The 22260-nt window shown below is 43.5% G+C and overlaps 1 protein-coding gene across 5 annotated transcripts in view; it reads right to left on the bottom strand.

Moving 5' to 3' along the window:
* The window catches only part of SYT16 (synaptotagmin 16), a 118282-nt gene that overhangs the window by 45469 nt on the left and 50553 nt on the right, over positions 1 to 22260 (bottom strand). For 3 of the 5 annotated variants that reach the window (XM_074583709.1, XM_074583713.1, XM_074583711.1), the window contains exons 2-4: positions 17097 to 17275; positions 5822 to 5864; positions 4960 to 5574 (exon numbers count right to left, since the gene is read on the bottom strand). In XM_074583709.1, the coding sequence (XP_074439810.1) occupies positions 4960 to 5503 (544 nt within the window). In that variant the 5' untranslated portion in view covers positions 5504 to 5574; positions 5822 to 5864; positions 17097 to 17275. The remainder of the gene's footprint in view (positions 1 to 4959; positions 5575 to 5821; positions 5865 to 17096; positions 17276 to 22260) is intronic. The other 2 variants (XM_074583714.1, XM_074583712.1) reach the window with 2 other exon arrangements.

Genomic DNA, 22260 nt, shown 5'->3' with positions numbered 1-22260 from the left:
GGCTACATTCTGGCTAGAGCTCTGGCTGGCTCTGTAGCCAGACAGGCGATAAAATTCATCAACACTTACGATCTTTACATGGAAACTGGCCACCTATCTATTTTAGTCTCAGGTTCAAGCAGAAGTTTTATTTATCACGCAAGCAACATCTTTCTATTAGGGGTATATTTTATATATTTTGCTATACGGGTTTATAGGACATAATGAAAACTCACTTCTTGCCTAGGAATTCCTGGCCGTATGAAGGGTCATTTACTGAGGTCAGGATTGCTCATATACAGTAGAAAGAATAATTTCCTCTACTACAGCAATTACTGGCAAAAATCAATGAACCCTGCTAAGCTGGAGGCCAAGGTAAGTAAATACAATAGTGCTTTCTAGTTTTAAAAACTCCCAGAGCCTCAGAGGCATGCCTCCCCTTACACATGTATTAAGGATAACTATCTAGCCATCTAGACAAGATTCCTATTAGGACATCAAACTTCCTAGTATTCCAAGGTCAAAGAATTTATTTCAGTGCAACTGAAATGCAATCTTCAGCTAGCACTGAGATTGTCTAATTGATGGAAAAAAGTCTCCAAAGACTTCATGTAGTTTAAGTGTACTGCTCACCTATAAATTACACTAGTGTTATGAACACAGTGTCAGACAGCTCGGGAGACTCTTCAGTCACAGAATTGTGATGCAAAAATATTTCAGCTCTGATTCAGAAGACTCAGCTCTGCTGGCATGTCTGTCCCCATGCCTTTTCAGAGCAACGTCTGCTGAAACTGCTAACTTAATGGTCTCCTTGACTTTTTGTTTGCAAAGGACTTGGGCCCCGAGGAAGAACTGGGCTAAAGCCATTGCATTCAGGGCACAATTATTGCTGTTCTTCAGCTTTTTCATTATTACATTGTTTTTTTTCTGTATACATTCAGGATGGGAAGCAGACGGACTGGCCAGCTCTACGCCTCTGTTTGCAGTATACTACTTTTAGAAGTGGCTTACTGCTCTACTGCTTTTTTTCAATTCTTAAGCCAAATGTGCAATGATGGATTTTGCAGCCACACTCTCACTAGCCACCCCCAGTCAGCTGATCAGCAGTATCTTAGCCGCGGGGGGATGCAAAAACTGCTCTCTCCCCGTTCTGCAACGGGAGACAGTTTTTCTATCAGGAACACTGAAGTTAGACAATGAAGGAGGGTCTCAAGGAAACTGCAAGAGCAAGTTCATCTCTATTTGCAAAATTTACAGCTACATGATGTGCAAATGGTGGCAGGCATCTGCATGCATGGAAGGGTCTGCCTTCCCATCATTAACCTCTTAAACCAAACACCTGGTGTTGCAATATTTCCTGCTGAATTACCTCCTCATTCTTAAACTGTGGATCAAAAGCATCCAAAGTGAAAAAACTTTTCCCTGCATTTGTTTGAAACCATTTAAGTACAGACCAGGACTCAGCAGCAGCCAAACCTGCAACCTGCTGTTTAGCATGCCCCACAGTATCCAACAGACATTTGACTTAAAAACCCAAGAATTTAATTGCTCAAATATTTTATTAGATCCCTAAGCCTAAAAACGGTTTTCAATGTGTGTGCTGCTTTGGGGCCTCAGAAAAGATACTCTGGGAGCTAGGAAACATTTCCTAGGAGGCAAAAATGTGATCAAAACCATATTTGATAAAAAGGAGAAGGGGTAATGATGTTTTTTAAGTGCAATTTTATTTTATTTCATCTCAGAAGTATGCTCTAAGTTTAAGAGAGGGGAACAACTATTGGATTTTGTTTTCCATCTTTTTTAAAACAAAATGATTCTCACCTTGGGTTGGTGGGGTTTATTCCCCCTAAACCCTATAAACTATATATTGGAATGACCTTGTAACGGGTTTCTGTGGCTCTTTAATCACCAGTGGCTGCTAAATGAAGCATATCTATTTTCTCTGTTACATTACTATTGGCAACCAGGTCTTCAGTAAGTGCCCAGAAATATTTCCATGGTAACAAAAAGCATTCAGCATTGCTACTGTTTTGCGCCAATTTAGCTTTAAAATATTCTATTGTGGAGAGAAATATGGTACATTAAGTGAAATAAAGTCAAAAGGCAATGTTCTGAAAAGAATATAAGGATAAACAGGAAACACGTATTTTGCAGAAATGGGGAAAAAAATGCCAAATGGAAGGAAAAATGTTCAAAGCTAATATTGATGCTACTGAATGCCTTTGCTGAATGTCAGCAAGTCCATATGCTCGCTTACATTGTCACTTAGGGTTATGTAACAAAGCTAACAGAAATAAGGATACCTCAAACATCTTCTCTTGATCATTTTAATCCATGACTGAAATTCTAAGTTGCCAGGGTATTAAAGCCTCTCTGCATGTCTAGGTTACCATCAGAGTTCATACTCTTGATGGTAGAGAGTGAATCTAAAGGAAAAAGAGGAAATAAAGAGTTGAAAAATGAAACACGAAAAGCACGTGTGTGTTTTGGAAGTGAAGGGTGACTTAGAAGAGCAAAATGAGTTCTTCTACATCAAAGAACTTGCAGAAGACATTTTCAAATCATAGTTCAGCACTTTCTCTCCTATTATACAACACAGTTCTGAGAAAAAAGGCATCAGCTCCCAGCCCTCCAACTCTCAAACAGCCAACTTCATGACTATAAAGTCTTGAGACCACTGGATGGCCCTTTGTGCAGTGCATTGCAGAGATAAAAAGATAAAAAACTATTTGAAAGCATTTGGAGTGACATTCCCTCTGGTGTAAAAAGCTATGCAATGCCCTCTAAAGTGCTTTGCGTGGAAGTAGAGAGCTCTAGGCAGAAGCAACGTAGGTGCTCGGGAGCTCCGTAAGGCCAGCCTTCCAGCCCACAATGGCTCTAGGCAGCTTACTGAGAAGGAAAGCCAATAAACATTAAGAGAGAGTCCAACAGCAACTTGATCAGTACCTTCTCTCAGCTGGGAGAGAGGTTCAGAGTGACCCTCTCCTTTAGCTGCAGTGATAGGTCACTCTGGCATCTGACTCACTCCATGTGTCTCTCACCTGGAAAGTTCATCTGGCCCATCATATGCTCCCAAGGACCCTCTTTCTCAGATGTCCCTGAAGACAAGACTGCAGGTGAGAAACTGCTCTGACAGTGACAGCAGCCCATTCCTGGCCCCCATTTTCCCCAAGGGCTCAACACCTTTTCTCCGATCCATTGTGAGCAAGGGCATAGTCCAGAGACAGGACCATGATCTGGAGACCACCATCAGAACAATGCGTTTGGCACAAGGCTGCTCACCAGCCTACTCTGAGGACCTCCAGGTTTTGCCATGAATCACTGTAACATCCCCTCCTGGGGGTACAGGCTCTGCAAAAGACAAGGTCGCGCCCTGGATAGCACTCGTCCAGGAGAAGCCATGGCCCCAGCACTCCCTGGAAGGACACTACATGCCCCGCTCCATGGCACCTGTGCACACACTGGACACATAATCCAAGCACAGGCAGTAAATCCAGCCCTGCAGCATTGACTCGGTGCCTATGAAAAAAGCCGGTGGGCAGGATATTGCACAGGCAATGTACAGGGGTACCAGAAGGCAGGGCATCTGTACCGGTTAGAGGTTGGGCACCAAGAGATACAGCTCTGGGGTGCTTAACCTGAGAACTGGCAATCGTTCATTTGGAATATGAAACAAGCAGTCCCAGTTTGGGAGACAGAACAGCTAGACCAAAAGCTCTTTTTAATTATTTACTCCCTGGCCATAACAGTGTGAGGAATAGTAATAAAGAAAAGAGCTAATTTTAACATTCATTAAAGAACACCGTCAAGGTTTATACGCTCTCAGTCTGATACTCCTATTAAATACAAAAACAAACAGGCTGATCTTCCGCAGTCTGCACAGAAAAGGCTAAATATATAAGACTTCCCTAGAAGCTAATAGTGATGAAAAGCTCTTGGTCATTATAAAACACACATTTTCAATAGCATCTACTGCCTGCTTCAAAAAGAAAAAAAGGATTTAGATATTTGAAGCCAAATTCTGAAGACCCTCAGTGAATCTCAAGTTCTTCATCAGCTCTATATTGTAGACCCATTTCTGCCCTCCCTTTCCTCCCTTATGCCCTTTCCTAGGATGTTCGTAAAGAGCGGCTTTAACACAGCTAGACCCAAGGGTGGCATCAGCAGGACTGCAGCCTTCCTGCTCGCGGATGGGACGTACGTCTCCATCAGTCCTCTGTGACCTAGGTAACTTCCAGCCATGTTTATGGTGATATTTAGTGAACACAAGTCACGTGGCTGAAATTCAGTCCTGAACACAATCACCTGAAAAGCTGTTCACGTCACTTAACGATCAGAAGTCATAGACCTGTTTAGAACTGAAAATATCAAATTCAGTTCTCCTTCCCATAATCTCCTGCCTGCTGTCCTCTTCAGTCTTATTTGAAAAGCCTGTGGGGGTGGTGGGAGGGGAGGAAAGCGATTTGGGAACCTTTCATCCATAAAATCATGAGATACGGCTGGCTTTTTAGTACAGCATTTCACAGCACATGGCACAGTAACATCTTGAGATTTCTGGCACAAAGAAACAAGGTTTGAGATTATATATAACTTTAATAGCAATGACGCAAAGGCAGATGGTTCTCAAAGCAAAGGCTTAAGGCTAAACACTCCCTTTGAAGGGTCCTACTACCAGAAACAAAATACAGGGGGAGAAAAATACTCCTTGCTACAGCAACAGGGCCCGATTGCCTTCTAACATGCAGCATTTCACCTGGGACATTTCCACTTATTTCAATGAAATTAGTCTCACAAATGAGAGAAGAATTGGAAACAGAAGAGGAAAGGTTAGACGCTTCTTTGGGATATGGGGAGTTTTATTTTAGCTGTGGCAAAAAAAGATAACACAGAACATAATGAGCAGATTAGCAACTAAATCAAATCAATACCAGAAAACAGAGGCCTCGATAACACTTGTCAGGGTGCGTGACAGCTGCTTACCTGCAAAACTTGCCTTGCTGTTATTACTTTTTAAGGAGCCACCCAAGCTGAGGTTGTGCTTATGACCTCCCATCCTCATAGAGGGCTCACCTTCTTCCTCAGCGATGGGAGGAAGCTGATCAAGCGGCTGGAGATCTTCATTCATCCAGTAGGATCCATTGGCTGCTGAAGACCTGGTGCTTTCAACACTCTGCTCTGGTATGCTGCTGGTATTTTTAACCTCTTTTTGCCTCTGCAGGCCCGTGTCAGAGCCTTGAGGGAAATCTTGTGAAGCAAGACCAGGACCATCTTCTCTAGGATATAAGTATTCCCCATCCCAGAGCTCCAGGTGTCGTTCATCATCTGATTCCTCAGAATAATCCTCATAAACTCCTCCATTATTCTCCAAGTCCTGGTTCCTCTCTTCTTCTGACTTACGACCCACTCCACTCAAATTCAGCAGTGAAGCAGATATAGAGTCCCCTGCTTGTTGGATAGCTTCATATATTTGAGACATCCAAGAAGACAACGGCTGAAGGAAATTCTGAGCAGCCTCAGAAGCCATGTTTAACACTATGCCAGTATCTGGTGATCAGTTGTTCAGCTTTGCCAGCATGTCACTTATAATTCAGGGAGCTATAGAATAAGCACCATAAGAGATTACTGTAAATTGCTTGTCCATCAACACCTGTCGACACACTATCTACATAAGATGTCTAGAACTGAGAGGAGAAATGGAAAAAGTACTTCTACCCATTGAGAATACCACTAGAAATCCAGAAGTGATGGACAAATTACACATATTCCTGCAGAGATCTGAAAAGCTTTCATTCAATTGCTAATTTTATAAAAATAAAAACACAGAACATCGGAACAGAAGTACCTTTTCTGAAGCGCACGCATTCTGGTTACAGCTGTCAACAGACCTGGTAAAAAAAGTAGAAAACAACCTGCAGTCAAAAATCTCCAACAGTCTCCTGGCCCTGACTTTCACTACATCTTTAGCTTTAGCACGTCCAGATGGGAAAATCGAAGGGTGGAGAATGTGGGGAGAATTATGTTTTGATTGATTAAAGTGACAGGCCTAAAGCATGCAGAACCAGCCCATGGCAGACAACTGCCTCAAACGCTTTGCTCCAAAAAAGCTCTGAAGAAGCCCACAGCCCCCAGAGGAAGCCTCCGCCCACAGAGGAACACAAGCCAGAGTTGTTTTGCCCCTCACAGAAATGAAAAAAAAAAAACAACTACAGGAGGTGGAATATTATAGGTATGAAATTATTTGGAAGAGAAACAACTTAACAAAAGCATTGCTATCATGTCAATATGACATGGTTTCTCAAAACTTATCTAAACCCTAAATAAAAACATAACTTGCAGAACGTTAAGGTGCCTTTTTGCCCGATATACATCTTCCCACACTATCACAAGACAGATATTCTTTTAGGAACTCTGAGAAGGAGAAACCTACAAGTAGGATGATGGGGTTTAGGGAGAAAGAATTAAATAGTTGCTGATTTTAGGCTAAGAGACAACTAAAAAGAAAGAAAAAGAAGCTTCAAAAATTAATACCAGTGTCTTGCTGAATTTAGAGGTCTAGGAGCAACTGAACTACAAAAGGGTAAACACAGTATAAGCAGCAAGAAAATAAGCTCAGCAGCAATGTATATTACCTTGTGAAATGGCCTCCAGAGAAATGTAGTGGGAATCCAAGTGTTTTGCATTTTTAAATGGAGCATGGACTAAGGAGATCCCACCTTGCTTGGTGAGCAATGTTTTTTACAGATGACATCAGTGACTTAAGAGGTCTTTACTTCTTTAAACACCTGTGCCGAATAGTTTTGTTCAGTGATGTTGACTTACACTGCAGACACTTCCGACAAGTTTACTACCAGCTTCAGTATGTACTAGGAATTACAGTCCTAACAAGAGCAGTAAATGAATGTAGGTTAGCAAAGCCATTGTAAAAGCTGATGGCTGTTACCAGCCCTCAGGGCACTCACTGTTCCAGTATCCACCTGTCAACCGCTGGGCTCTGTCTCAGCCACTGGCACCCAGGTAACGCTCCCTGCCACACATTAAATCTTTGTCAAAGAACAGACAACGTCATGGCATAACCTCCCAGGTGAGCTGCTCCCTTCATCAGCTCTCCTCTTTCCTACCCTGCCCTTGGCAAAATCCCTCTGCTTTGTGCAACTTATTCTCTCATAGACCTAAAGTGATTACACACTCAAAACGACACATTTTCAGCAGGTTTGCTACTGGTAAGTCACAGCACCAGAGAAGTCACTGGGAGGAGATGGTACTTGTAACAGCGAGATTCTCCCTGGCACGGAAGAAGATAAATTTGGGTCGGTAAGTACTGGATACAGTTTTAACCTGTAATTTATTTACAGGCAACAGCAAATGAATCTCTGATTTCCGATGAAAGGAGAACTTCACAATGCTCTGCTTCCATCTCAGCAGCAAGACACATGACAGCAGCAGCCCTTGGAGGGATGCAGGCATCCAGGAGTGATAGCTAACCAATGCAGATAAAACATATGGGTGCTAAAGTGAAGCGCTGATCTGTTCTAAAAATCAACAGAACATAGACTTGTGATATTTGCACAGGGAATAATTCGCTCCTCTTGTTATTAGATTTCAGAGCTAACACCCAATTGGTCCAACAGAGCCATCCCACTTCTCCTGCATGCTGTCGCTGACTGCGCCACGGCTCAGGCAGGCATCGCAGTCCTGCACAAGAGACTCCGCATTAGGGAGGTTGGTATCACAACCATAAAGACAGACAGAGTTTTTTCAAGGCGAGGTTTCACTTTAGTCACGGAATTAAAGAGGTGATCTACAGTCACCTGCAGGGCTTGGATGTGGTCACCCAGTCATTCAAAGCGTCAGATAAGACTCGAACTTGGATCTTTCATATACGAAGTAGTTGCCCTGATCATCTTGCTGTAAGTAGGCTGGGGGAAATCATGACGCATACACACATGTACATACACATCCACAACGCTACCCAAGACATGGAAATTTGTCTGGATTAAAGCTGGAGAACCCCAACAAATGGTTTGATTTCAGTTTATAGCTAATGGATAGACCCAAAAAATCTGAACCACTTTGCAGTAACACCTGCACCATAACTGTACAACTTGCAATCCACTGCCTACATAATGCCCACAGGCAAAAGCAACGCAATTTCCAGGGTGCCTGACTCTGTTTAGCCTTTGCTTGGCTTTTCCTCTCGTCCTTACCCTCTTACCAAAAACTCCACAGTCAGTGATATACTGAACAACTGGAGTTCAACTGAATTATAAATTGCTTATTTTTGGTCTTGCAGCAGATGGAGAAAATGTGTAACAAGCTGCAGACAAGTTTAGGCGGGCAACGTTTTCACAAACTTAACAGAGGATCAAAGAGGGCTGAGCTGTGTTATAGGCTTGCTGTTTCCCAGGAGCGAGCTCTCCTTTAATTAGCAGGCAATGCTCTAACGGGGTGTTTATGATATATTTCACAACACGGGCTTTTCAACATAACGGATTTTTACTTTTGAATCCTCTAAGAATTTTGACTTGCATTAGAAAAAAAATAAAAGAACTGAGAAGTGCATTTAAAATGTGTGGGAAAAAAATCCATTTCTTTTCAAAAGCATTCACCAAAAAAGAGAGAGAGAAAAAAAAACAGTAAATTCACTTCAAGTTCCATCTTCTAAAACCAACCACAAGATTTTCACACTGAATCGCCTGCTTAACTCAAAGTTGTTTTTTTTTTTTTTTTCCTCTTGGAAAATCAGATAGCTAAATGGATCAATGTTAAGCCTCTCAGAAACCATCATAACCTTTACTACAATCTATATTCCCTTGTCTTGATAGGATCATTATTCCTGAGTAGCGTTCCCATTGAGAGGTGCAATTACTATATGGCTAAAAAAAGAAGACTATTAGCAGAAGTTCAAACACTACCACAATGCAGAGGTTTGTAATTTTAGCAAAGTGTCTTTCAATCTTCTTGATATTCAGGGTCCTAAAAAATTGCCATCAGATGTGCATTTCTTACAATGATTTCCCTTATTCAAGCTGCTGTAGAGCGTAGGCACAAAATTCCTTTTCTTCAGTCACTTTGTGTGTGGCCCTTGCAAAATTTTTCTACCAAACTCCTCCCTTGTAGGGAGGCTTGTAGATCACAGGTTGAAAACAGCGTCCCGGCACGTAACAACTGAACAGTATTCAAGTGAGTGCTTATTTCTGAAACACCAGATGAGGAAGAAATCCACAGCCTCACCTCTCTGCCTGGGAATGTACTGTCCCGTGTAGAGGCACAAGAAGAGGAAATCAGCTCCCAGCTTCCAAAGATCAGAAGACATCTTTGTCACATCACTGTTTTAGAAAGATGAACTCCTTTTGCCACTGCCAAGAAAACTGTACCAAGAAGCTTTTTTAGCAGTTTGGGCAAGCTGCTGAATCCATCTGTCCACAACTGAAACTCTGAGCACTGTGCTGGGTCACCAGTTCAGACAGCCACACCACAGGTACCCAAAGGAACAATTACTGCCTTCCCTACTTCTCAGAAATTTTAATTAAAGACATTGATAATTTACTTTTATTTCCTGATCCCATACAGACAGCATCAGCCCCTCATACCCACCTGGCATGCCATGGATCATATCCCTGGACAGGAGCTTTATTTGTGTGGACGCCTATGAAAAGCAGTGTTACAGACCTACCATGAAGGGAAGGCCTAAACCAAGGCGTGAATCTAAGCTGATGCCCAGAACATGGAGGGTCTGTGCAAAAGGGAAAGCCATTTTGCTGTTCATGAAAGGAGGGAGTAAGGAAGGCTTAGAGGGGTAAGATGATTTAATATCTCTTTTTAAGCTACTGAAAACTATAATGAGCCTGATCCTTCTTTGGGACTAGAGCCCAATTAGCCCACATGTAAAAAAGCAGAGGGGAGATTAGAAATGTACTCCCCTGAAGGCAGGCAGCAGTAGCACTGGCCAAGAAATCCCCTATCCTGGTTCTGGGAACAATCTGGACTCTTCACTCCTCCTGTCGTTGACAGAATCATGTTTAACAAGATGCTAGGGAAGCTCTTCCATCCTCACAGTGAAGGATAACCAAACATTGCTACGATGAAACTGTATTTCCAGTTAAAATTGTCACAGTGACAAAACCAGTCTGTGCACTTAAAGCTGTTCAGTTGATTGGAGCCTCTTGCAGAAGCGTTATGAGGAAAGTTCACAGACAGCACCCAAGGTTCACATCAACTGTGAGTGTCACTGCTGCCTAAGTTTCCCTAAGGTAAAACAAAACAGAAATACAGAACACCTTGGTACCTTTTTGGCCTACGTGTTATAAAAATGCTATTCACGTAGCTGAATTTAACACACACACACACAAAAAAAAAAAAAAAAAAAGAGAAGACAGAGGTACTTTCCAAGTGATTATGTGCTCTGTAATAATAGTTTTCAGCTGGTGATTCAGAAACCCCAGGGCATTCAAGGAAGATCTAATGGTTTATGCCAATAAATTACACACATCTCATTGGAAACATTCATGGGTTACAAATCAACAAGGCAATAAACCCACTGCTGCAGAGCATTGGTCCTGCAAGCCCCAAAAGCGTGAAGTGAAAACAAAGATGAGATCAGACAGACAGCGATGCACACTGCTGCACGGGGTTTAGCCTAGGCAGAGGAAGGCTGCAGACTTATTCCTCACTCCCAAATCATCTTGTCTTTGCGGGCAGCTCACTATTAGTGATGCTGTGCCAAATTAGTTGTAAAAATTGATACACAAATGACAGAAGTGGTTTTGATGAGAACATTTAGCCCCATGGTGTCTCCTCCTTTCTTCCCATTCCTTTGTTGCATGCTCTCCTTTTGTCAAAAATAAAGGCGACAATTACTGATTCTCATAGTTTCAGTGGGATGGGGAGAAAAGGAAAGGCATAGAAGAAAAAATGAATTATGCAAATGTGACATTAATCATTCAAAACTGTGGAGCCTTTTTCAAAAAGCCCAGGTCTCTCCACCATATAGAGTATATGGTGATAAATTCAGGCAAAAAAATACTCATGGAAGACCAGCATCCAAATATTACGCTCAGAAGCTCCACCAGCAACATGACTGAGGAGCTGATGGAGACTTCCTATGCTGACTACTTCACACCTTTGGTTTTTCCTAGACTGTAAGACTTCCTGAACTCAGAATTGTGTCCGTTTCGTGTCCAGTGTGTCCACAAAACAGAGAATCTGTGACTGCACAGTTAAGATACTACCACCACCAAAATATTAATACAAAACTTGAGGGAATTTTCAGGATGGAGAAAATGGAAATACCTTTCTTAAATGTAATATTTGGCCTAGATATACTGGAGAGACAGATTCTGCCTCGGCACTGGTGTTAAGTCCAGTGTCACTCCATTGAAGCCAGGCACATCCTTCAAATCAAAATAAGGTCCTTTGCGTTTAAAAAGCCACTTGTCACCATAGGCACAAAAAAATAACAGTTCTGTGCCTAGTGGTAGTACAAAAAGCAACAATGAATAACTTTAATTATTTATACTTCTCAAACTGATGGTTACAAAAAGAGCATAAAGAAAGTCACAGATCGTTGGAGTATTAGAAAAGTGGTGTTAGTAGTGGTAACTGTGCTCTTTCAAGGTAAAGGAGTGAGAAACATCTGTAATTACTGGATTAGGGGAATGAAAGAATAAACCTGCAGTCAGAAATTACAGCACATTCTGTAACTGAGCTGCTGTCATTCATCGGCTTGCATGAAGACAGAAGAGCCAAAAGGAAATCACAAGTTCAAAAAGCTGGAGAAACACCAATTTACACCGCCACTCGAACCCACCCACCTGTGCTGTCAAGCTGTTGCATAGAGCAGACCCAACAGACCGAGTCTCCACCCTGCCTGCAATCACGCTACCCAGTCTGCAGCAACTGAACAAGCCAGGGTCAATCAGAGCAATTACTTCCATGGAAATTAGTAGTGGGAGGGCATGTCTAGCTGTTTAACACAATGAAGATATTTTAGAAACAGTTTGAGGAGTCACTCAGTTACTGTTACTCCTATTTCCCCCCCACACACTGCTTCCTTACAGAGCCTATGGAAATTGCTCCGCGTGGACCACCATTGAGCAGTGCAAGCAGTGCTGTTTGGGAACCACAGCCTTAAGCGGCAAGTGCAACGGGTGATTATCCATTCCGCGTTATCCACCTTCGTGTGCGCACATGGCTAAGTCTGTAGCTCCCACCTCCTTTCGCTTCTGCTAAGTCAACCACCAGTCCAGCCAGACTTGCTGGGAGACTGAGGGGTCACTGGGAAAACCAGACCTAGTTTCAAATGATTTAAAAGCATTCAGAGGCACAGACCTGAGCAGGCAGGTGCCCCTACCAACTTAGGGGCTGCTCCCTCAGCTACTCATTATCCTTCATTTAATTCAGCCTTGTTACAAACCAGGGTCTCTAATGTCTAGGGCAGGCATCAATGGCGACAACCACACTGTCCCGTATCTAGCCATCTAGCTCTATCCTACGAGCCTCTGTAGAAGCAACTGAGAGGAAAAGAAATTTAGAAAAGCGGCTTCATTTGGGCATTTCAAAAGCTCCTCTTCCCCCTGCCACTGGCTGGTCAACAAACCTAACACCCTGGCTGAACTACATACTTTGACTAGGTGACATGAATAACCCCAGACTCATTTTCAATCTGCACCTTGCTGAGGACCATGGAGCTACTGGGTACTCAGCATCAGGGTTACAAAGATCAACCACAGCTGTATTTCTTTGGATAAGGACATTCCTGGGCTTTCCATGCTGTTGGAGGAAGCCAGTCTACTGCGCATGCCAGACGGGTACTGTCACGCTCACCCACATTACTTGTTTCTAAACACGAAGCTAAGACTCTGCTAGCATATGATGGTGCCACATGCTGCACATGACAGGTCCCCAGAGCCTGGCCAGGCCCAAGGCTGCACTGACAAAGCAAGGTCAACATCCAGGCAGTGCTGCTAACATTCCTGCCTTTGTTGATTGTTATAGGTGTTGATTCTTTCCTTAAACCCTCAGCTACAGGAGATGAGTGGTTTATATAAGAACTGCATCTCCGTTTATTTAAGTGTGCTGCTAGCCCCAGAGGCTAGAGCAGTGGTTGTGCAGAACAGCTTGAGAACATAAACTGAAAGCAATCTCAAGGCTGATAAAACAGAAAGGAAAAATGGAAAAAAAACGTTTCTTCAAGCCTCATGATGTTTAAGCTGATTTCACCTATCAGGAGTTAATGCTTAACATCACAACAAGTGTTCAAGGCAAGGCACAACTGGAATATTTTTGTATACAGCTCAGGAAACTACAATTTCTTTCCTGGTCTCAGGCCACATCATTATAAAAAGATTACAGTATAGAACAAAGAGGGTCCTTTTCTTTTTTGAGTCATCGCACTGAAGCACACGGTTAGATACACCTCTTTACACAAGGGTTTGCCCAGCACTGTCACGTTTCTGTGAAGTTCATTTCATCCATGAACTTTTGAAGCAAAGGGCTCAGCAACATTATAAACACCATACAGAACAACACCATCACCACCTCTTGGTCCTGAAATTCACACTACAGGAAGGGACACCAAACCATCACAGCATCAGGTGGTCTCAACACAATACCCCACTGACATCTGTCAGGTCTCCGTTCAAGGAAAGGGCCTCCTTCCTTGCATGGGGGGATGCTCCAAGGGGAAATTTCACTCACACACACACACTGCCCCACCACCTGCAAGATTACCAATGCTGTAAGAAGCCACTCCAGTTGATTCCATTAAGGCCAAAGGTGTGGTGTTTAATCTTTCCCTCACTCAGGAATTCTGCACATGACCTACATCAAAGCTCTACATCGTTCCAGTCAGCTCAGGACTGCTTCATGCCACCACCGCTTCCTTCTGCACATGCTTGGGCATAGCCAAGCAAGACTGATACACGTGAAGTTAACTCTGTGCTACCCTCCTATCGGTTATGTGTTTACCAGCTTCTCTATGAAGTTTGCACCCTGCTCTGAGCTGTCCCTTGCAGTGTCAAGTCCATCCTAAATACAGGCTGGCTGTGTCCAGCTGAGCTCCAGCCCCTGCCGCGAATGGACTCCTGCGGCTGAATGCGAGGCAATCAGGGCAGCACATCCTTGCTCAAGAGATGGGCTCATCACTAAGGTCAATGAAGCAGTCAAGAATAGGATCCACAAAAGCCTCAAGTACCAAAAACCTTGTCCACTGTGTCCCAGTAATTAAGAGGCTTTGTCCTGGAGTCTCCTGAAAGGTTTTCAATTAATTCTTCATTTTCACAAAGATCTTTCCCTTATCTTGTTCCTTTCATAAGGACACAAACTGTGCAATTAAAATTAAATTAGGAACAAACCAGCCAGATGAATCCTAGAGCCATGAAGAATGAAACACCTATTTCATTCTGTCACTTGCCTCATTCTGAGGTCAGGCTCTACAAAAACAACAACAACAAAAAGACACTTTACAGTACATTTTCTGAATGTCAGCCTGGGCACCTACAAAGTACAAAGTAGACAGATTTGCTTATGTTTCTATACCAATCCTCTTTTTTATTGGTAGATAACTCAAAATTCAACTAGATCCAAGGACAAGAGAAACATCTCATGCACTGAACCCATACACACCTGCTCAAGCTACAGCCTTCCTTTACCAATGCTGTTGCAAATTGGGGTTTATCCTATTGCAGATGTAATATTCATGCCAGAGGGATCAAAATACATAATGCCTTCTCTCCTATTTAGAGTTATAAAGCTGATAGTCATAGCAGACAGAATCGCAGAATTGTAGGGGTTGGAAGGGACCTCTGGAGATCACCTAGTCCACCCCCCTGCCAAAGCAAGTTCACCTAGAGCAGGCTGGACAGGATCGCATCCAGGTGGGTTTTGAATATCTCCAGAGAAGGAGATTCCACAACCTCTCTGGGCAGCCTGTTCCAGTGCCCTGTCACCCTCCAAGTAAAGAAGTTTTTCCTCACAAGCAACATAAGCTGTGCTCTGGCTTGTGTCCGTTGTCCCCTGTCCTGTTGGACAGACACGTTCTAATGTTCTTAATTCCAGATGTGGAAAAGCAAAAACATTTCCCCACTTTGAGAGCTTAGAAATGGGAAGAACAATCATTAATGGGTTCCATGTTAACAGTTGAGTCTTTAGAATCAGGATCTCCTTGTAACAAACACAGCTCACAAGTTGAAAAGAGGAAAAGGGAATGCTAACCAATAAGCTACACGTTACAAACACTCTCATCCTGCTTCTTTCTACCCAGCAAAGTCAGATTCCGTATTTGAAACAAACTCTTGCTTGTCAACACTCCTCTTGGGAGAGCTCCCTCAGCAGGCAACTGCCATGCTAGAACAGCCTTTCCTGGCTTCCCAGCCCAAGCTCAGGCTCCAGGTTTCTCCATTTGCCATATGACATGCTATGTTAGCCCAGGGTTTAATCTATTCTCTCATGCTGCTGTCCTTTAAAAACATTAGCATTTCCTACACACATATTCCATATTGGCCTTACAAGTATAAAATGCTACGGTGAAATTTAAACTAAAGATAGAGACGATACTTTTAAATAACTCTTAGCTCCAACTTGCCAAGCTGATTTTGTTTGAATGGAAAAAGCAGGCTCCAACTTTAAGCTTCCATTGTAATTAATGATTACAACACATTCCTCTGCTGTATCAGATTTAGCACCTCATTAATGTGTGTGGTATTTTGCTTGTATGGCACAGCTGTAGTTAAAGTTGAATTAGTGTTTCCATTATAAACCCATGTTTTCAAAGGTTTATTGCTCACACACGTAAGATTCAGTCTGCAATGAAAATTGCCATCAAGTGTTTCAGCTCGGAAGCAATTTTTTGTCCTTCAAAATTTGGAAGGAACAAAACACAAAAAAAGCAAGCCACTCTGTTTATTAATAATTCACATTTTAAAAAGCATTGCAAATACGTGTTTACATGATAGCCTGTGACAGCTCCATAGAATGTCAACGCCCACACACTCCTGGGAGATGTGTCATCTTAAAATCTGAAATAAAAGCCACATTTTTACACCACTTGATGGGAGGCAAAGGGAAGGAAAGAAAGACTTAAAAATAATATTGATGAAGGAAACTTATTAAAAAAACCCACAGTCTTTGTTTAGAAACATTAAAGTCAAGGCATTCAATGGAGTGGGGGGTGGGTGGGAATAATTTCAAGTACCATTTGTACTTTCAATTTTTTGGTACCTGTCCCTGGACTAATGCATTTAGCAAGAAGCAGTCAGTCCCACTGACTTCCTGTCACATACGGTATCCAAGCCTTTGACTGTCTGTAAATCCTGGATTCTTAAGGTATGACCAAATCATGCCTTTTGCAACAGCAAAGTTGAACTCAGTGTACGAGGCAAAACGTACAACAGAAAAACCTCCAGGGGCTCCACACTTTGTGATTGTGCCCTTCTTTAAGACTGAAACAACTGAGAAGCAGAGCTTTTAATTGGGAGGCTTCTGAGGCCTCTTCTTGGCTGATTATTTCAATGATTATACACTTACGACATGCAAAATTACAAACAAATGTATGATGAAGTTACCAAATTCTCAGTTACCACCATTACCAGAATGGATACACTTTTGATGGCTAAAGAAACATTAAAATGTTATTTTTGTAACACAGTAAAACTCCCAGTTATTTTGACTCCAGGACTCATGGGTTTACTCAAGACATAATGTTTCCAGACAAGAACAAGCGCATGAAAGGACGCATAGCAGCTACTACAAGAAAACCAGGACAGGCACATCCTTCGTGAGCAGAAAGGCAGTGCCATTACTCAGAATTGATCACATTTTTCTTTTCACTAGATTAACAAAACATTGCCACAACAGACAGAGAGTGGGGAGTGTGCTTTTTCCCCAGTGTTCCCTCCATTTTTCAAGAGATTACTCCAGACAACAAAGATAATGGGAGCATGGTAGCAATTGCATATCCATTTGATCAAGTTTTGGAGATTGCAACAGTCTATCCAAAACCCTGCTGCTTTCCCACACAGATAACCCAAGACACAGCAGATGGGTCTAACTCCGTCCTTCCAGCAATCAAAGCCTCAAGAAGACTCTGTACGTCAAAGGTGGTATAATACTGTGATACTTACCAAGGCTCTCATGAACTCTGGACTTTGTAGTGCTTTCTTCTCCTGTGTTGCTCCAGGCATGGGAGCCTCTCTTTTCAAAGCAGAGCTTCTTGTTGATGAAGTGGAAGGGGACTGCAGGGAGGATGATGAAGACTCCAGACAGACAAATGCAGACAAAAACCCAAAGGCCTCAGGAGTAACTAGGAACCGCAAGTCAGAAAGAAAATATCAGAGCAAGTGGGAAAAACTGCCCAGAAAAAGATGTGTTTTAACCACATCTGCATCCATGGCTCTGCTTCCCCATCCTCTCCCCAGAAGAAATGACAATGAAATTCAACAGAACTTGGACTTGTGTTAAATGGCTACGATATCCACGTTGGGGCCGTCTACTGAGAACATCAACAACAGGGTGTATTTCACACCGAACCTGGTTCCAATTAAGGTCTTAATTTCTATCTCATGATGAACTCAAACACAGGAAAGACTCCAAGCGATTTTAATAAACTTTCATATCAATGCAGAATTCCACCATCTTCAAGGGAGACAATCTATATTGCAACAAGGACCCAGCCAAGAAAGGGCAGTTGGTCATAAACCATTTCTGCACAGCTTGCAGTAAATTCTCAGGGGAGACTGCAGGGAGGATTAGCTCGGGGGGGGGGCAAAGGGCCCCATCACCTCCTTTACTATTTGTGTATTTTCTCTAAAACGATCGTATTACACCATAATGGTACTCACTAGCTTCACTACGTTCACTAAGAACCAGGTTAACGTATAGCCTATGATCTTTGTTCAACTGTAACTTTACCCTTAAATAAGAAGTATATTATTGCACTACGTAATTACCATTCTTTGCTGCAAAAGACCAGCCTCCCGCTCAGGTAATTCAGTTTAGCTCCCTTGGTGTCAGGTCTGGCCACATGTAACAAGCACAGTGGTTCCGCACCACCTGACGATCTAGTCCTATACGTCAACATCCCCAAGTTAAACTGTAGAGAAACAGTCTTATTTCAATTTATCACATTCCGCCTGTACCGCTGGGTCTGCAACAAACCACAGGCGCCAGCAAAAAGCTTTTAAAGCCATTTCACCTCTCTCACACATATCAAAATGCCAAAACAAGGGACAACCGCTACATAGATCATCTGATGTGGATGGCAAGGGCACACACGTCAAAAACTGTAAGTGCCATCTGAAAAAAAAATAAAATTGGCTTGTTATTCTGGTAATTACTTCACCAGGAAGGGGTGAAGTTCACTCGTTCAATTCAAGTCAAAGACCCCATAAAAATGAAACATCATCAGCATCAGTGGCACACTAGGGATGCCTGTGATTGCAAAGCTGCAGCTCACAGATGAGACAGCAGGAGGAAAGATGTAAACAGAGCCAGCCCTGCCTGTGAAACATCCCACTGGGAGTTTACAAGACTTGACTCAGCAAAAGGCTTAGGCTAGAAGAGCTACACTGTCTCGAGTTACAGGCTTGATAGTGCACCCTAGGACTATGATCTAGGGGACTAAAAAATCCCAAATTAATACAAGCCAATGTGCCTCAATTGGAAACAAAAATCATCAATGCATAGCAGCAGCCCACATGCAAAAAAGACAAGCGTTTGGGGCTGAACCCAGAGAAATACAGGTTACGCAAACTCCAGAGGTGGCTCTGACCTTGCTCACTCCAGCCTAAGCAAGGAACAGAAACATGCACTGAATTACAGTAGCTTAAATGACAACAAAATCAAGTGTACATTTCCATTGCTCTCTTCTGCATGGGCACAGCCACTTGTCAGGCGACTACTTCTGTGTCCCCCTTGTGCCACACCAACACTAAGCAGCGTCCATGAAGAGAGTGTGTCTCCCTGTCAGCACTGAAATTTGGTGCCACAGCTTCCCTGGATAATTTGGCAGGCACGTACCAGCCTTATCTTCCCCTCACGCCTCAACCCACAGAGCAGGGCTTGGGATGCGAGAGTGGCTGAGTGATACATCTACTCTGGCTATTTTCAGATGCTGAAGTCACCATTAAGTGGCTGCTGGAGCCAAGTATAAATCAAAGGAGCTGAGTATAAATCAAAGCAGCCATAACCCCAGAATATACACGACAGCCTGTCTGGGTCCCCATCACTGACTCCTTTTCTTGAGCACAGCATATGCAGGAAGAAGGATTACGCTCTACCTCACGCTTGGGATCACCGCATCTCAGCACAAGTGTGTGTGTGTGTGCCCACAAGCTCACATGCATACGTGTGTACGTGAGAAGTTGGAGCAGGTGTGTAGCAAACTGACAATCAGCGTGTGACATAGAGGGGCAAGGACACCACTGCTACTGTTTATTAAGACCTTTTATAAAATCTCAACTCTGAGCCCAAGGAGATGCCAGGGTTTCCCCTTCTCAGACAGGGCACAAGCAAGCCACCAGTATTTTTAAACACAAATTGTCCAATGCATGCTCCGATACGCTACACACCAGCTGCAGAAATCCTCAAAGTGCCTCTTTGTCCAACAGACCTGCATGGTACCTTTCCCAGAGGAAAAAGCAGACCCTTGACTAGACCAGGCATCCTGAAAGAAAGTTTGGAGACAAATTATCGGCTGCTATCCACTTGTCCTAAAGGATCTCAGACTGGCACAACAGCATTATTGCCCATCTATTCTTGTTTTCTGGTCAGTTACAGAGGAACAAGAAAGTAGTAGCGCAGTGGCATAGGACACGGCACAACCTTTCAGGTTTCCCCTGCTCCTTGGGACAGAGATGTGAAAGGCACCTCCTGTCAGAGCTCACAAAAGATCCAGCAGCACTTTCCAAGAAGGAAGCTTTCAAAGCTGAACACTAACAACTGTGTCCATAGAGAGGCAGAGGTTTTGGGAGCACAGGTAAGAAGGGACTGCACAGACCCCTCCCGATACATCCTGAACAGCAAAGACTACCAGCCAGCTGCCAACAAGGGCTGAGATCCCTGCACCACCTTTCCCATCACTGTAGGCACCAAAGGGGAAAGGTGTCCCAGAAAGACCACCACAGCTCTGGCAGGAACTGACACCTCCTGCACAGATGGCATCCACAGTAAACCAGAGTCCCTCTCCTAAAGAGGGCCTGCCCAACCGCGAGGAGGTGGCTGGGACTTCTGCAGCACACAGCAAAGGAGCTCATGCATCCTGTCCCACGGCTTTAAGCAGAAATTTCTTCTCCTCTCCCCCACATTATGAGTGCCAGATACTAGAGGTTTGTGCCACAGCGTCTCTGAGGGAGGGCTGTGATTTTGCACCTGAGCACTGTCTCACATACGTGGGTAGAAATGTTACAGTCTGTGCACCTGGCTCCAGCTGGAAGCTCATCCCTCTGCAATGGGAGGCATGCTGGCTCTCTGCTCCTCCATCATCAAGAGGAAAACATGCTGCACCTGCATACAGTCCTGACCACGTGGCCCAGCTCTCAACCCTCAGCTGAAGGGCTTTCTCTGCAGACTTGAAACTCTAGGCTAAGATTAGGCCTGGGAAATTATTGTAAAACTGATTTGGAGTAGACCTCTGTTCTGGCTTGTGGTGGGATGTCTGAGCCTGGGAGAGTGTAGGGGAGGAAGAGCAGCAGAAACGCACGTGTGTCGGTTGCATTACAGCACTGCGGGAGTGCATCAGAGTTTCTCACACAATTAAAATGCCCAGCCTTACAGCAACAGGTGACAAACTGTACCTGAGGGCAAGAAGAGGAGACATAGTGATGCATTCAACTGTTGGTTCAAACCATGAGCACCCAAGTCCAGGGAAGGAACTGGCCACTATGTGCTTTGGGACATGAACAGTCCATTCAGCCAGGACTCTCTCCCATTCGCTTACCCATTTTTAAGCTAAGAAATTAATGCCATAGATGCCTTTGTGCAATGCCACAGTGGGTCCACACATTCTGTTGCCCTCAGTGACAGCACAAGCCAAGAAACAGTGTTTGCCCTCCTGGCACACATTCCTTTGTGTACACTGCTTAAGAACAAACAAGAGGCGCAGTGTGAAGTCCCCCAAACTAGGAAAGAGGAGATCAGAGATGGAAGTGAGATCAACAGAAGACATCTGACAGAGGACATAGGGAGCACAAGGCATTTCACCATGCTGTTCTTGCTCCAGCCTCTCCCTCAAAGCTACCTCCACACTACAAGATGACTTCAGGGGAAAGTCAGGGAAGAGCAGGAGGGAAGTACCGGCCACACCGTTACATGCATTGAATTTGGCTAGGTATTTGGCTTGTAGCAGATTTCACAGCAATTCTGCTAGCAGACTTTGCCCCTTCCAGACAGACAAGGACCAGGAGAATGAATGGAAGAAGTGCCACAATAGATTCAGTCGGCAAGTCTGCAATTAAGAAAACTTTAATCCATTCAGCTTTGCAAGGGTTAAATTTTGCATAAAATTCTATTCCAGACAATAGCTCTTTCGTTCCATTTGATACCAAGCTTCCTGCAAAAGGAATGTTTACTGGTACTTTTTAATTACAAAAACCCCCATAAATTGTCTGTTTTACTGTCTGTGCTAATTACATTTCATTATATATTTGGAGTAAGCTATGATTTTCCTGCTGGTTCCCATGACATTTTTCATTATCAACCACTAATTGTCTAGCATGCACACTGCATTGTGAACCAAGTAGGCTGATGCGTGGGCAGAAGTTCTAGCGAAATCTGCAAGGCAGTAGAAGTGCACGTTATTATTATTACTATTACGATGTATTAGAAAGTTTCCACCTACTTGCATACCTACATATCCTCATCCCTATTAGCAGTGTCACAGCCCAGCAAAGCACAGGAGTCCGTCTGTAACAAGCCTCGTGCTTAGCAAGGCTCAGCAACTACTAAAGGGAAGTTATGTGGGGTGAAACGACAACAGCAGCCCCACTGCCAGGACAAGTTCCCTGCTGGGCGCAATGGAAACACCAAGAAGGTTTCTCAGTCACTTCCTCTACCCAGTGCCCAAAGCATGTGGGTATCAGGATCTTATCACTTCGCCCACTCACAAGCTGAGGCCAAGGTTACAAAGGAAAATAGTGCCACATGTGGATTCCTAAAGGAATAGGATAATTAATGGGATCTTTCTGAGAGAGCAAGACAGAAAAGAAAGTAGGGGTTTTCACGAGACACAGCTAACACTGTTTCCATTATAGCAAAACCTCTAACCAGTCCATATCTGTGCAAGCTCAGAAA

The sequence above is a fragment of the Larus michahellis genome, chromosome 4 (genome assembly GCF_964199755.1).
Source record: "Larus michahellis chromosome 4, bLarMic1.1, whole genome shotgun sequence".
NCBI classification, from domain to species: domain Eukaryota; kingdom Metazoa; phylum Chordata; class Aves; order Charadriiformes; family Laridae; genus Larus; species Larus michahellis.
Note: the sequence above shows the minus strand (reverse complement) of the source record. Positions and strands in the feature narration are given on the sequence as shown.